This window comes from Schistocerca americana, chromosome 2 (genome assembly GCF_021461395.2).
Source record: "Schistocerca americana isolate TAMUIC-IGC-003095 chromosome 2, iqSchAmer2.1, whole genome shotgun sequence".
Taxonomy (NCBI): domain Eukaryota; kingdom Metazoa; phylum Arthropoda; class Insecta; order Orthoptera; family Acrididae; genus Schistocerca; species Schistocerca americana.
The window spans coordinates 900,289,063-900,305,643 of record NC_060120.1 but is presented as its reverse complement, the minus strand read 5'-3'; the positions used below and the strand labels follow the sequence as shown (position 1 = coordinate 900,305,643).

Here is a 16,581-nt window from a genome sequence, read left to right as displayed (position 1 = left end):
AGTCAGTTTCTAGATACAGAGTGAAGGAGGATATGGTTCGGCACGAAGAAACTGGGAACTGGGCTGGATTTTCTGTAATCCGCCAAACTGATGCCGTTATGTGCCGACTGGTCGAGCTGACACCGGAGAGTAGTTTCTCTGTGATGGCCGCTGTAAAAAAAGTTCTTAAAGATCTGTCAGGAGGCAGCGCTTTACAGAAGCGCGGTAAGCAGGCGTAGGACACGGCCCATGAGAATGCCTACATTCTGCTCCTGATTCTGACTGGATGAATAGCCTACATGTTAAATAACTTCGTGGAGCGTTTCGGAGCTTGCGAAATGGAGAATTTAAAGGGCAGCCCACGCGCAATGAAGCAGGAAGCTGCGGGCCTTCTATGATGGAGTTATGTGTTTTAAAGTGCTTATCGTTCCCGAGTTTTGGACGCAGTGGTGCTCTATGATCATCGAGATTACAGAACGATTACAAATCATTCGAAAGTGAATTTTCGTGCCCGGGTGTTGAATTGCGATAACCGACTCTCCTGTTTTTCCTCAGCGTGATTTGTCGATTAATGAGACTAGACTTCCGCAGTCGAAAGAGGCCTTAGTGCAGAATCTGGGAGCCATCAGTTAGCTGAAGCCGGTGTTGGTTGAAAGTGACGGGCTTGGCTAGGGTTAAGATACCATTTAATTTCACTTATTTAGTGCTAATCTCAGTGTGATGTTTTTGAGTGACCTTGTTCCTGTTGGCTTTGAACTGTGTTTGAACTTTGCTCAATTCGTTCACCACCCTAGTCAACTGCGGCTTCACGATACGTATATTATTGTCGCGATGTTATGTCGTTTTCGACGGAAAACGCTTCTAGAAACCGATGACCTGACACTGGGTGAAATGTTAATTAAATCAAGACTCTACGCTGTCGACAGGCGTTGATATACATCAACGGCGACAGATGAAAATGTGTGCCCCGACTGGGACTCAAACCCGGGATCTCCTGCTTACATGGCAGACGCTCTATCCATCTGAGCCACCGAGGGCACAGAGGATAGTTCGAGTGGAGGGACTTATCCCTTGCACGCTCCCTGTGAGACCCACATTCCCAACATAATGTCCACACACTACATTTGTAATGGCCCTGCCCATTACACTCATTACTCGCGGCAGACAATCTTACAGAGTCCCGTAAGAGTTCGGGCAACGCGTGTGCAGCCAGCACAGAAGAAGAAGGTCAATGGCCGGTTAGCCTTAACTACATGAAGACGGTATCTGTTCTTTCGGAATAGCACTGATTAATAAGACTAAAATATGGAACCGTAGCAATTTCGATGACTTCGCAGTGAACATTGCTGAAATATTTACAGTCGTCTTTATTTGCTAAGTATTTATTTCATTAGTTGTGTGTGATAAATAAAAAAATGAAGTATTTCATGAGTATCAAAAGAGAATAGGGTATTCTGCGTCGCTTTTGTCTGTAAACAGGAAAAGGTTAAACTTTTCAATATCTTTATTAGTGGTCTCATGGATTTTGTTCTGGACATGCAGTATGAAATACCAAAAAGTATGCAAAATCGTAGAAAAAAAGGAAATGTAGAGATACATTTTTTTTAACGTGAGAGAAGTTATCCACAATATAAAACGTTTATTCAGAAGAAATTTATGAAAACGGTGAAGTCAGAAGAGCAGAGACGAGCTCATGAGCTGCCAGTAGGATAGATAATGACGTCGTGAACCTGAAACAAAAATACAATTTAGTCATTGCCAGTTTAAGAGCGAGTAAAAGTAGTGAATAAGCAAAGAAACGTAGGAAACACAACCGAATTCTAAGAATATCTAGCAATAGATATTTCTGTTACACGGCTTGCCTGTCACTCTCTCTACGGCCTGTTCCTATTTCCTTCAAAACTTCTGTTCTCAGGTCAGATATTTTTCTGAAGTACTTTTTCTATCAGTCACCATAACTATGTATCACTTTAAGGAGAGTGCAATGTAGTTTGGAAGGGTCTAACAGTCACTATGACTTCAGCACAGAAATACAAGCACATAATAGCGCGGAGCTGATACACTATGTACCGTAAAGGGCAACCGACATCTTCGTTGAAAGTAGATAGGAATCGAACTTTCAGACGTTGCTGATCGTGCTACTGACGGAAAGGATTTTAATCATAGCGGGATTTTGACTGATTAATTAATTATGCCTATCCAACTACATCTTTAATCCTCCAGGGTTGTTTAAGTCTCACAACTTTTCATTCCACCAATGTTCCTACAATACGACGTCTAAAAATAGAATCAATTACGTTCTTATTGACTGCAAAATTTTTGTCTGAGGTCGGGCGAATTAACAGAATCAAATTAAACTCAATGTCAGTCACATTTGCGAGAATTTTAAGCCTCATTTACAATTGTTTTCCAAATGTGATGAGTTCAGTGAGACGTTCATGGCGTCGTGGCCGAGCATCCCTACGGTAAACAAAGATCAATCAATAACCTACGATAAGCTAAGTCAATAGAACAGTAACTGGGGAATCGATAATAGTCGATATGTGGACCATGGAGAATGAGCTATACACAAAAATCATTGTCAAAGGCAAGTGAATGAGAGATTGGTCTAGAAATGAAGAAGAAAACAGAGATCTGATGTCCGTTTGCTCAGTCTACGGAAGTTGTTTTACACTGAGGCGACAGAAGTCGTGGGATACCACCTAATACCGTGTCGGACCTCCATTTGCCAGGCGCAGTAGAGCGACTCGACGGGACATGGACTCGATAGACGTCCCCTGCAGATATACTGAGCCATGCTACCACTATAGACGTCCACAATTACGAAAGTGTTGCCGGCGCAGGATTTTATGCACGAACTGTCCTCTCATTTATGCCCCACAAATGTTCGATGGGATTCATGTTGGGCGATCTGGGTGGCCAAATCATTCGCTTGAACTGTCCATAATGCGCTACAAACCAATCATGAACAACTCTAGCCTGTGACATGACGCACTGTCATCAATAAAAATTCCGTCGTTGTTTGGGAACATGGAAACCATGAATGGCCGCAAATGGTCTCCAAGTAACCGGTTACAACCATTTGCAGTCAATGATCGGTTCAGGTGGACCAGAGGACCGAGTCCATTCCTTGTAAATACAGTCCACACCGTTATGGAACCACCACCAGCTTGCACAATACCGTGTTGACAACTTGTGTTCATGGCTTCGTGGAGTATAAGCCACATTCGAACCGTACCATCAGCTCCTACCAGCTGAAATCCGGTTTCATCTGACAAGCCACGGTTTTCCAGTCGTCTAGGGTCCAAAGTTACGGTCGCAGGCCCGGGAGAGGCGGTACAGACATGCCGTACGGTTAGCAAGGGCACTCGCGTCGGTCGACTGCTGCCATAGCGTATTAACTTAAAATTTCGCCGCTGCTCTCAGTCGTTAAGCGAAGGCCGTCGGCCACTGCGTTGTAAGCGGTGAGAGGTACTGCCTGAAATTTGGTATTCTCGGCACACTCTTGACACTGTGGATCTCGGAATACTAAATTCCCTAACGATTTCCAAAATGGAATGTCCCATGCGTCTGGTTCCAACTACCATTCCGCGTTCAATGTCTGTTAATTCGCGTCGTGCTGGCAGAATCACGTCGAAAACCATTTCACATGAAACACTTGAGTAAAAATAACAGCTCCACCAACGCATCGCCTTTCTTAAACCTTGTGTACGGGTTACTAGACCATCTGAATATGTGAATATCACTATCCCGTGATGTTTGTCACTTCGGTATATAATGTTGATTATGATTAGAAGTAAGTCACACAGGGGCGCGAACATTGCATAATTTGTTACATTTAAGAAAAACATGAAAATTTTCTGTTGTGATTAATTCAGAACCAGATAAGAGAAATGGTAACAGTAAACACTTTATAGCTCTTCAAGAAACAGAAATTTTTGCCCTGGATGAATTCCAGCTCGAGAGCCGAAATACGACATACAAGCGCGTGCAACCGTTTTGTTTTGTGGATATGGAATCAAGAAAGCAATTTTTTTTTCCTACTGTACTGTAATCCTTTCTAAAAGGGGTTATGTTCTCAGATAACTGAAATTAAATTTTCTATAAAGAAAATAAGAACCCACCATGGAGATGAGCAAAATAAAAAAGCATTCTGTTTGAACGGACAATATTCAGATGCGTTCGTACAGACCTTTACTAAGGGAGCGAATGGTCGCAGTCTGTAAATTACTGAACCCATTTTCCATGCGTTTCGGAAATTTGTGTTGCTTGTGTGGTCTATACGTATGAAGGAAGTTATGAGCAGCGCTAACAGTCAAAAGAGTTGATCTACAAGTTTCCGTCTATAAGCTCATGGTTCATGTCCTGCGCATCATGCCGAATGCTTACCTGGACTCGTGGGGGCTGCGACAGCATGTAGACAACGGCCTCCGCGACGTCTTCAGACTCCAGGCACGGAATCGTGTCGTAAAGGTTCGGAGGAAGACCATCGAAGTTCGTGAGAAACTCTGTCCTCACGGCTCCTGGAGAAACTTCCTGTTTTGAAAGATGGTGCATTAATTTGGGGCTTGTCTCTGACTCTTCATATGTGCAATTATACCGGGTGATCAAAAAGTCAGTATAAATTTGAAAACTTAATAAACCACGGAATAATGTAGAGAGAGAGGTAGAAATTGACACACATGCTTGGAATGACATGGGGTTTTATTAGAACAAAAAAAAAACAACAATAAAGTATTGCTAGACGCGTGAAAGATCTCTTGCGCGCGTCGTTTGGTGATGATCGTGTGCTCAGCCGCCACCCAGGTCCCCAGACCTCAGTCCGTGCGATTATTGGCTTTGGGGTTACTTGAAGTCGCAAGTGTATCGTGATCGACCGACATCTCTAGGGATGCTGAAAGGCAACATCCGACGCCAATGCTTCACCATAACACCGGACATGCTTTACAGTGCTGTTCACAACATTATTCCTCGACTACAGTTATTATTGAGGAATGATGGTGGACATATTGAGCATTTCCTGTAAAGAACATCATCTTTGCTTTGTCTTACTTTGTTATGCTAATTATTGCTATTCTGATCAGATGAAGCGCCATCTGTCGCACATTTTTTGAACGTTTGTATTTGTTTGGTTCTAATAAAACCCCATGTCATTCCAAGCATGTGTGTCAATTTGTACCTCTCTATCTACATTATTCCGTGATTTAACCAGTTTTCAAATTTATACTGACTTTTTGATCGCCCGGTATTTCATGACAAATATTAGCGGATTAAATTGAGTGACGGATTAGTAAAAACATTACATCAGCTATCAGAAATTGTCAGGAAGACACACGATGGAGTACCCAAAAGAAACGGAACTAACTTTTTTTCTAGGCTGAGCTTTTGTAGTACTGCGTTTTGCCGCTAAGAGCGCATGGAGCGAATATTCCAGAGTCATTAAGCCGAGCGCCGTGGCTCAAGGAGGTCTGGACTAGTTTCGGCAGAGTTTATAGTAACTAATATTTTGTATGGTTATCGTTTTAGCAACCGCTGATTTTCATGAACAGCGTGCGGAGGTGAAATTCTACTCCTTGCTCGTAAAGAGTCGATGGAAACTCTCGAAACTTTAAAATCAGTGTCCAAGGACGCTGCTGTGTGGGAAACTCAAGTTTATGAGTGGTTTTCCCATTTCAAAAATTGTGAAATGTCGACTGATGACAAAAGTCACTCTGGTCATCCTTCCACAGCCCGAACACATGAAAATGTTGAAAACATTCGTGCAGTCGTCAAAGATGATCGACGACGGGCCATTGAAGATACTGTGGAGCTGTCAGAAGTGGAGGTCAATGCACCAAACTGTGATGGAAGATCTGGGAATGAAAAGGGTGGTTGCCAAATTCGTGCCACGACTGCTGCCTGCTGAACAATAACAAGATCGCGTGGAAGCATGCTGTGCTTCGAAAGACGGATCCCGAAATGATCCAAACCTTTTTTTCGAAAATTATCACAGGTGAAGAAACTTGGTGCTTTGCTTACGATTTTGAATCAAAGCAACAGTCAAACCACTGGAAAACTTCAAGTTCGCCTTGCCCCAAGAAAGCTCGCCAGGTGAAATCAAACATTAAGACAATGCTGATTTGTTTTTTCGATGAGAGAGGAATCGCCCATTCAGGCTTTCTACTTGGAAGTTTTGAAAAGATTGCCCAACTGTGTGAGGTGGAAGCTGTCTGATTGCCTATTTTGTGGCAGTCAGGTGACTGATTTTTCCATCATGACAATGCCACTACTCATACAGCCCTATCTGTGCTACAATTCTTGGCCAAAAAGGTCTGATCCGTGTTTTACCCCTCATACTCACCCAACCTTCCCCGTACGACATTTTTTGTTTCCTAGAATGAAAAGAGACATGAAATGAAAGCATTTTGCTGATGTTGCTGAAGTGAAGAAAAACACGATGGAGACGCTGTCAGGCATCACAAAAGATTGAATTTAAACAATGTTTTGAAAAATGGAATAACAGATCAGGCAAGTGTATTAATGCAAGTGGATAGTACTTTGAAGTGGTTTGAAGGTTTGTGCTTAAAATGTGAATAAGTAAGTTTAAAAAATTGTTCCATTTCATTTGGGCACCACTTCGTCCCTACGTTTCTCACACACATAAACATTAAAAGACGATAATTAAGGATGGGTTCGACATTTTGCAAGTGCACAGATTTTTTTTTTTTTTTTTTTTTTTTGGTTTAACACCCAAACGTAAAAGGCACTCAAGATGTAGAAACGGCAAAAAATAAGAAAAATGGCCCTATGTTTTACCAAACTGGTATCTTCAACTTGGCGCGTTGGTGGGATGATTGCCTCATTGCCCACGGCGAATTCTGCCTAAATGCCACACCGATTCTGGACTGTGTGACCACTGAAGGAAAATTTTTGATTTCTCCTTAAACATTTTATTTCCTACCAGCTTACATTTTCCTGAAATGCCTCATCCGCCTCCACTATGAACTATATCTTTAATCTTTAGTCTTTCTCTATACCTTTGAGTCCCAGTTATATTTTGTTCCTATTTAAATATAAATTGCACATGGCTATAACTACTAGTCATGTCAAAACCAGGCAATGAATGCCTAGATTGTATTTGGCTTTTATATCTGCGGTTGTCTAGAATATAATCTATTTGGTATCTAGCACTATCTCCTGGTGCTGTCTGTAGATACCGTCTTCTGTTAGGAATTTTGAATGTGTTCGTCAGGATCGTTTCACAGTCTTCACAGAACTCTTATAGCCTTTCGCCTCTACTATTCATGTTTTCCATCCCGAATTTGCCTACCGAGCGAGGTGGCGCAGTGGTTAGCACACTGGACTCGCATTCGAAAGGACGACGGTTCAATCCCGCGTCCGATCATCCTGACTTAGGTTTTCCGTGATTTCCCAAATCACTCCAGGCAAATGCCGGGATGGTTCCTTTGAAAGGGCACGGCCGACTTCCTTCCCCATCCTCCCCTGATGCGATGAGACCAATGACCTCGCTGTTTGTTCTCCTCCCCCAAGCAACCCCAACAAAAATTTGCCAACCCATTCTGGACTGAGGCAGCTGTCCAAACATTGGAGACACCTATTACCATAACACTGATGTTTTTATTTGTTATTCCTAGAAGTTCTCCTATTTGATCGTGCTTATCTTCTACTCCCTATTGTTCACTATATGTTGTATTGTGCATAGGTGTACTGGAGAAACCTTTAGTCGATCTTTAACATGGTAGGTATTAATCACTCTGTTCTTCCATTTTCCATAAACAGGTAGGGAATTGCTACATCACTTGATACAGATTTTTCTTTCCAGTACAAATACCTTTGCAGTTTCTGATACATCTAACACATCTAGTTCAGCATCTTAATTTTTCTAGTTTTCCAGAATTTAATTCTTCTGTTTTTGCAGCTAAAGTGGAATTATTGCATTCCATGTTGCAATTTTAAATTTTCTACTACTTTCCGTTTTTCAAGGATTTCGCTTAATGTGGACCTGAGAAACCTTGTTGTGGCTGCTTCTCATGGACTGCGATTACCATGGTCGGTGGTCTGATTTATTTCCTTCTTTGTATCCATTTGGCTACAGAACTTGTGATATCCCTAATATCTTTAATGCGGTGGTTTCTCTTTGGTTTCCGCCTTCTCATGACGTTGATTTTCAGTGAGATTCATCCACCTTTTGGGTACATTTCACAACCCCAGGATAAGAGATTGCCCTAACTTCCTCATAGTGATCATAAAGAAGGGAACCGTTTATAACGGCAGTCATTTGGTCTCCACTTACGTTGGCAGCCTACTGCATACATCCTGTTACCCCGATTAGTCGTAAGTCGGGAGAGTCAGTTCATTGGAATAGAACACGGTAAGCCGGCCGTGGTGGTCTCGTGGTTCTAGGCGCGCAGTCCGGAACCGCGCGACTGCTACGGTCGCAGGCTCGAATCCTGCCTCGGGCATGGATGTGTTTGATATCCTTAGGTTAGTTAGGTTTAAGTAGTTCTAAGTTCTAGGGGACTGATGACCACAGCTGTTAAGTCCCATAGTGCTCAGACCCATTTTAACCATTTTTTAGAACACGGTGACCTTTCCTCGTTCCTCGGTTTACTGAAGAGATGAAGTCTTCTTTCGTCAAAAATGAGTTTTATGGAGAACTTATAGAAGGGGATGGGATAGAAAAAGAGTCTGTAAAAGTAACAAAACACTACACACCAGACTAGAAAATCCTGTCCCATTAATTGCACTCGCTAGATAACCGTTAATATGAATGATATTTAAAATGAAGACCTTGTTTTAGGCTTATTGTTTGATGAGTGGAATATACCAGATATGTAAGGAGCCTTTAGCAGGGATGATGATGGAACGGTGGTACCTAATGTGGAAATATAACGGTCGACTGCGATGACTAGTTTGTGATTAAGAACTCACCCCAACGCGAATCTTGCTCTTCCTGGCAACCAGGTCCTTCCGGAGTCCATCCAGCAGCGTCTTCACGGCGTGCTTGCTCGCTGTGTACATCGACAGGTAGGCGGCTATTGGAGGATTGTGCGCCACAATACTGCGAACACAGAGGGCGTCGCATGTAAGTGGCGAGTCTTTGTGTTTGCTATAATAGCCTACGACGCATAAATTCAGTAAGAGATTGCAGGTAGAACGGTCAGGACAAAGAACAAGTATGTTCAAGTGTGTGTGAATCCCTAAGTGACCAAACTGCTGAGGTTATCGGTCCCTAGACTTACACACTACTTAAACTAACTTACGCTAAGGACAACACACACAGCCATGCCCGAGGGAGGACTCGAACCTCCGGCGGAAGGGGCCATGCGATTCATACATGGTGCCTCTAACCGCGCGGCCACTCCGCGCGGCGACAAAGAACAGTGACGTGAAGACAAGAGATGACTGTGGTGTTAGCCAGTAATTTTGTCTCTACGATTAAAGATTAGCATAGGTACACCGAAAAGTAAAGACTTATTGATGAAATTTTAGTAACTTATTTTGATTGACAGGACAGAAAGGAGATGAGATATATTCTATATGATCAAAAGTACCTGGATCACTGTTACTAGACATTTATATATCGTGTGTCCACCCTGCGCCTCAATGACGTCTTCAACTGCTGGGGACACTTTCAATGAGAAGTCTGAATATCGGTGGAGGAATAACAGCCCATTCTCTCTCAACAGCCGAAACCAGGGAAGGTCGCGATATTGGAACCCGGGGTGTGGAGCGAAGTCGATGTTCTAACTCACACCAGAGGTGTTCCATTGGGTTCAGGTCGGCACTCTAGGCAGGGCAGTCCGTTTCGGAAATGTTATTGTCCACAAAAAATTGCCTCACAGGTGCTGCATTATGAAAGGGTCCATTGCCGTGCTGATGTAATCATCCTCTCCGCATATTTCGTCTACTGTAGGCAGTACACAGTACTATAAAATGTGTTCATATCCCATTTACCGTTTCTTTGAGCATAGTAGCAGGACTACAACCTAAGCACGACAAACTCTCCCATACCGTAACACCACCTCCTCAGTATTTCACTATTGTAACTACAGCACTACAACACCTAACACGAAACCTTCCGTCGGAATGCCAGAGGTCATGGTGTGATCCATCGCTCCAAATCACTCGTTTCTAGTCATCCACTCTCCGGAGGCGTCGCCCTATACATCTCCTCAAGCGTCGCTTAGCAATGACTAAAGAAATGTGTGACTTTTGAGGTCCTGCTCGACCATTCTATCCCATTCTTTTTAACTCCCTACGCACAGTCTTGTACTAGATGAGCTGCTGGTAGTACTTTGGAACTCACTTCCTCCAATTTCATGCCTTTTTGTTTACAACTACCTTCCGCAATGCTCGACGTTGCCTGTCCGCACTAAGCTAGGTCTGTCTATTCGTGGTTGTTTCTTTTCATTAATGCTTCACAGTCACAACATCAGCAGTGCACTTGGGCAACTTTAGAAGGGTTGATATGTCCCTGATGGATCTGTTACTCAGGTGACATCCAATGACCAGTCCTTGTTCGAAATGACTGAGCTCGCCTGACAGACCCATCCTGTTGTTACTCCTTCCTTAATGACAACACGTACTGCTCATCTTCTTTTATATTGACGGATCCACCTCTCATGGCATCTAGTGGTCAATTCCACATTACATAGGAGTGTCCGGATAGTTTCATCACACAATGTGCTATAATCCCTGCGTGCAGTGGTCCACGGCAGAGAGCGCATAACATCTCACCTTCAATGTCGAAGAGAGAGAAGAATGGAGTTGTGTTGCACACGCGAGTTACAGAATCACATTTGACACGACTAGAATCTTCCAAGAATCTCTTTCTACAATTTAAGACTACAACCCTTGTCACCATATCCAAACTTCCTGTCCCCAAGTCCCTACCTGCCCCACTGACACGTCGCTGCACCCAGCCAACTACCTACGTCCCTAACCGACTTCTGTAGACATCAAATACTTTTTCATCACTCCTATGAAATATCCACCATTTTGAGCACCCCAAACTTATCCTAAAAATTCAACTGGATGTCCGCTCTACATTCTGTGTCAATGCCACAGCTAGAGTTCCCAAAACCACTCTCACTTCATTTTCACCAAAGTAGATACCCTCGTAAAATTCCTCTCACACTTAACAATGTGCTGTACATTTCATCCTATTGCAGCCAATCTCCTCCAATGCACACCAGATTCTACCCCTTCTATTCAACCCTTGCATGTTCACCGATAAATGCTTCCTTCTTTAAAAAAAGAAATGGCTTTGAAAACCAGTCACTTGCTCCTCTCAGCTCCACTCACCTGGCAACCCCTTTCTATACTCCTGCTTTACCCGGAGCTGGTAATACTGGTTCTGAAAATCTCTCCCATAAAATTCAACAGCATCTGTCCGCATCGTTAGCAGCAAAACAACAACGCCGCATTAATCGCCACTGAAATCTTCATCACCACATCCAGATTTCGTTGTCTACTGTCAATATTTTTCTGTATGTTCAGTCTCCACACTGTAACTTTGAATTCATACGGGTGAAGAGAATTGCTTTAAGGCAGTCCCCCGTCCCCCCTTTTCCAATGGGGAATGAAAGAAGAATAAAGAAAGATAGAAGGAAACTGAGGATTTGCATGAAGTCAATCAGGTTGCTTCTGTAAATGTGAAGGCAGCAGAGATGGTTGTGATCTAGGCTCCATAATGGAGACTAGGCCTAAGAAAAAGCACTTTCATAGAATTTCTGGAACTACAGAATGTCATTCAACAATGTACACACATGTCGTCACACGCTAAGATCAAAATCAAGAGTGACGCACTGTCAAAAGAGAGTACGTATTCTGGCTTTCCTCCAGACACAGTTCTGGTACGATACGGATAACAGGTGAACCACAATTGGGGAGTGAAATGTCGCACTTACTAGATACGTACTACAACAATGAAGTACGTGGAACAGTGCGATTCTTGAGTGAAAACGGTATCTTGCACAGAGATAACCCTTGAAATTCTGGCTGTGTATGAACCATACGCAATTCGTGTGCAGCCGTAATGAAATTGTGCTATTTGACAAGGCCGCACAGATGTGGCTGATGCTGATCGGAAGAGAAGGCCATCGACAACGACGAAAGACGTCTGTGCCCAGGCAGCCGAGGAAGTGATTCACGGGAATCTTAAATCTTCCGGTGGTGAACACTTTCACACACAGGTTCTCGAACTTCTCCGTGACCAAGGAGCAGATCTCTATCGTCGAGGAAGTTAACGACTGAGAGAACGTTCCGACCGTTGTTTAAAAGAACTTGGTGACTACGTTGAAAAATAGCGTCATTTGTCTGTGTCACTTGAAGAAAAATTAAGAATTCAATGAAAGTTATTTTGCTTGCCATAATAATGTGTAAGTCACTTTTTGAAGCGCTGTCGTACAAGGATCAAGAGAGAATGAGCCGTGGTTGGCTCATGCTATGCGCTGGATTAAACCTTCGTTGCGATTCTGTGTTTAGTCTCCCGCGGTTCTCGCGATTATGCTGTTATCCTCTCCTTCCGCGAGTGGCAGCAGCGGTGTGTATCGATATTCCCATCTTGCACTATCTTTGACTGGCGTTTATAGTTTCCGGCTGGGCGGTGTGCGACCAGTCGGTCTGGTAGCGTGGAGCAGCAAGGAATTCTCCGCCAGACGTAGTTTGACCGGAGCCACTGGCGGTCTCTATGCTGTGACGGAGTGTGTGGGGCTGTTCCCATTGCTACAAGGTCCGTGGCTTACCGACCCTGAACACGAAAGTAGAGTTTTGATTTAATCTACCAGCAAGTCAAGACTGTTCACATTGTGTCGTTTGGAGTTCGTTGTCGGCTGTTGGGATATTCCCGCAAGCAACAACGTGGTTTTCAGGTTGGAAAATTCTAGCCCCCCTCTGGTGGAGTTTCAGTGCTTTTGGTTATTTGAATTGAAGTGCACCAGCGGAATCTTCTGCCTTGTGGCCGTTAACGTTGCGGTTACCTGCCCTGACCGTTGACGTAAATTTCAGGCAGTGTAGTTTTCTCATCGTGTTGTTGCTGTCCAGCACGATGCGTAGTTTGACAGCTCCATATATGATTGGTTGTGGGCGCCAATATCTTCTATGTTGTTCTGTTGAACTCCCTGTTGTGCCCTGGTCGGGTGAGGTGGAAGTTATCTTGTCGGAGGGTCCGTTGACTGTCGGTCGGTTGGGTTGTCGTCGGATCGTGAATGATTGGCCCGACTGCCTGTCTCACCTAAGCGAGCGCTAGTGTTTGAATTCCAGGCCGACCCTCGAACATCTGAGTGCCATTGGGTGTACTACCTTTTTTTATTTGTTCTTGTTGTTTGTACTTGTATGGCTTCTAGCCGATTCTTTTTAAATTAAGAGTTTTTTGCCCTTAGGGCGTAAGATTCTTTAGGCCCTCAGCCTAATTTAAAGAGCTGTTTGACGTAAGACCTTTGGCATTTTAAAGGTTTTAATGTTGTTGAATTTTAAGTGTTGGGCCTTCAGCCGATTTTGAGTTTGAGTTGTTTTGCTCTTAAGACCTTCAGCCTATTTCAAAGAACTGTTTCACGTAACGCCTTTGGTATTAAAAAAATTAATATTATGAAGTTTTAAGTGTTAGGCCTTCAGCCGATTTGAATTTAACTTGTTTACTCTTGAAGTGTCTGATTCTTTGGGCCTTCAGCCTACTTAAAGAACTGTCTTAAGAAAAGGCTTTGCCTTTTAAAATTCTGTTTTGGTTGAGTTTTGCCTAATTAAGAACTGTTTTACATAAGGCCTTTGTATTTTTTTAAAATTAATGTTGTTTAGCCTTAAGTGTTGGTTTTCCAGCCGATTTTGAATTCAAATTGTTTGATCTGAAAATCTCAGATTCTTTGGGCCTTCAGCCTAAATAAAGAATTGTTGTAAAGGTAAGGCATGCCTTTTAAATTTCTGATTATGCTTGCGTTTTAAGTTATTGGCCTTCAGCTTTTTTTAAAATTAAAGTGCCTTTCAGCTGGTAATTAAGTCCCAAAGATTATATCTGTATGTTTAAAAAAAATCTTTTTGGGCCCCTGTAATGTTTGATCAAATAATACAGTTTTATGTTCGAGTGTAACTGACAACCCCTTATTTTGGCCCCTTTCTACAATTTATACCATCTGTTCTGTCCTGCGGGTTCAGCAGGGCTTATCAGAGAACAATAACTATGGAAGACCAGGAGGGAAGTGCTCGGATTAAGAAAGGCCCAAGACAAGGATGCAGCGCGTCTCCTTAAGCAAAGCAAAGCACATGTAGCTTGCCACCTAAACGCCAAGATTTAAGATGCGTGGCGTTTCTAAAAGGTTCAGAAAGTAAGATGTTTAGAAACATGAACTCATAAATGGCGACATTTTGGAGGGACATCAGCTGGATGGAAACTTGAAAATTGAATTCTTTGATAAAGATAGTAAAATCAATAAGTCGCACTTATACCACGTAACAGAAGGGAAGTCGGCTAAGACGTTACGTACTTGTTGTACTGAGCCCTACCTGCTGATGTGGATGATGAAGCCGTCGTCGACGCCTCTCCTCAGCATGTCCTGCACCGCCTCCCTGGTGCAGATGCTCAGACCCAACACGTTCACATCCAGGATGCGCTTCCAGTCTTGTGTCTTACCGGCTGCAAACACAAAGAATAGCGGTTTTCATAGGCTGAATGTTCACATGAAAGAAGCAATATCGTAACTTACGTTTCGTTCACTAGCATTAGGAATTCTTCTAGTTTCCGTCCTTTCAGTAAATTTCTAAAATTGTATTCCAAGTCCCCCAGTCCCCTCAAAAGTGCCGTTTTGCTTTCCCATTAATAGATAAAAAATAAAAATAAAAACAGTGCATAAAGCTTAAATCTGGATGGCCGGATGGGGACACTATCCATACCTCTTCCGAGTGGGAATCACTGCGACATCTCACTCGGCACCAGAATACACTGGCAGTGCGTCTTTGAAAACACAATACGGAAAGAAAAAAACAGCATAAGAGTGGTACAGGAAATATGGAAGAACTGATGAGTACGCCAGATCCAGAATGTAAAAGTAATAGGAAAAGTACATAAAGTATATCCGTAAAAGAAGTAACGGAAACATAGAGAATAAACGTACTAGATGATTAGATGTTTCCTGTCGTGCCTGAACCTACTGCTGTGTCAGTTCTTGAAGACTGCTCGGTGGACACTGATACCAGACATGCTCTACGGATGATGAATCAGGGGGCCAGGCAACCCAGTCCAAATGTGGTGTGAACTGCTGTATTGCGTCTTGCTTACCTTGGTGATCATGAATGGTATGGCAACATACTAGCGACCGTACAGGCCGCCTTCAACAATTAGCAGTTCCGTCCTACTGGCGGATTCAATAGCTCCCAACACCATGATTTCAGGTGATCCAGAAGTTATGAAACGTCCCCTTTGGAAAATTATGAATGACTGTGCTGGTAAATTTCTACGTTATTTGATACAGAGACAGCTGAGTAAAACTGAACGTACTCAAACGGTTTTCTCTTTACTTATTCTGTTCACTAAACTGACACACAATATTTTTAGCGCAACGCAATCTGACTTTCAATAATCCCTACAAAAGAATGGCCTATACCTTTCATGAATCACTTACCTCACAAAAATCTTCGTTACTCGAACTACTGCAATACAGCGAGCGGCAATACTGCCAGCTAAATAAAAGATTCTAACTACTGAAGGCACTAACTACTGATAGGCATAGTTCGCAAATGAAAGATTTTGATAGAGAACAAACAATGTATTTACCTTAATAACGTTCAAAAGTCATCATATGTATCTATCAATTCAAGATAACCATCTTTATAAATTTCCTTTTTCTGGCGGACACACGTACAGATCGTCCGCTTACAGTTACCTCTCAAAACTCTGCCATTTCTCTCTCCACATCCACCACTGCCGGGGGCTTACCTCCAACTGCGCAACGCTACGGGCTGTTCCCATTCAACTGCCCAACACTACACAAGCGAATATTCCAACAGTGAGTCCAACCAGCCACAGACTGCACACAGCACAGTCAGTGATTTTCACACAGAGCGCTACGTGGCGTTACCAACATAAAAACTTAAACAGCCTATGTACAGCCTACCTACAAAGTTGGTTCTCGAGAATTGCAGTTTCCTGTGGTCTTCCAACAGGTCTTACAGGGCACCTGACTACCACAGTCAGGAGGAAGATTCTTTACTGAACAGCGCAGAACACAAATTCCCAGTTAACTATGTCTACACACTGTGTTTCTCAACTTTCTATGGTTCCAGTGTAGCAAGTTCCTGCGCCACACTGACATACGGATTGGCAACAGTGAGGAGAGGTTAATGTACGAGTAAGTAATAATAGGAGAGCCTCCGCCTAGCACGCGCACAGTTTGACTTCACCAATAAGTTGTTTTTAGACGCGCAGTCCCCACTCAGACCTTGGTGGTGGTGGTAAGTTCCTATACGACCAAACTGCTGAGGTCATCGGTCCCTAGGCTTACACACTACTTAATCTCACTTAAACTAGCTTACACTAAGGACAACACACACACACACCCATGCCCAAGGGAGAACTCGAACCTCCGACGGGGGGAGCCGCGCGAACCGTGG

At 43.2% G+C, this 16,581-nt stretch overlaps 1 protein-coding gene across 1 annotated transcript in view; it reads right to left on the bottom strand.

The window, feature by feature from the left end:
- Positions 1 to 1,465: 1,465 nt before the first annotated feature.
- LOC124595882 (dehydrogenase/reductase SDR family member 11-like) overlaps positions 1,466 to 16,581 on the bottom strand; it is a 38,742-nt gene continuing 23,626 nt past the window's right edge. Inside the window, exons 3-6 of the mRNA XM_047134789.1 lie at positions 14,479 to 14,608; positions 8,911 to 9,040; positions 4,369 to 4,515; positions 1,466 to 1,709 (exon numbers count right to left, since the gene is read on the bottom strand). Of these exons, the coding sequence (XP_046990745.1) occupies positions 1,671 to 1,709; positions 4,369 to 4,515; positions 8,911 to 9,040; positions 14,479 to 14,608 (446 nt within the window). The 3' untranslated portion in view covers positions 1,466 to 1,670. The remainder of the gene's footprint in view (positions 1,710 to 4,368; positions 4,516 to 8,910; positions 9,041 to 14,478; positions 14,609 to 16,581) is intronic.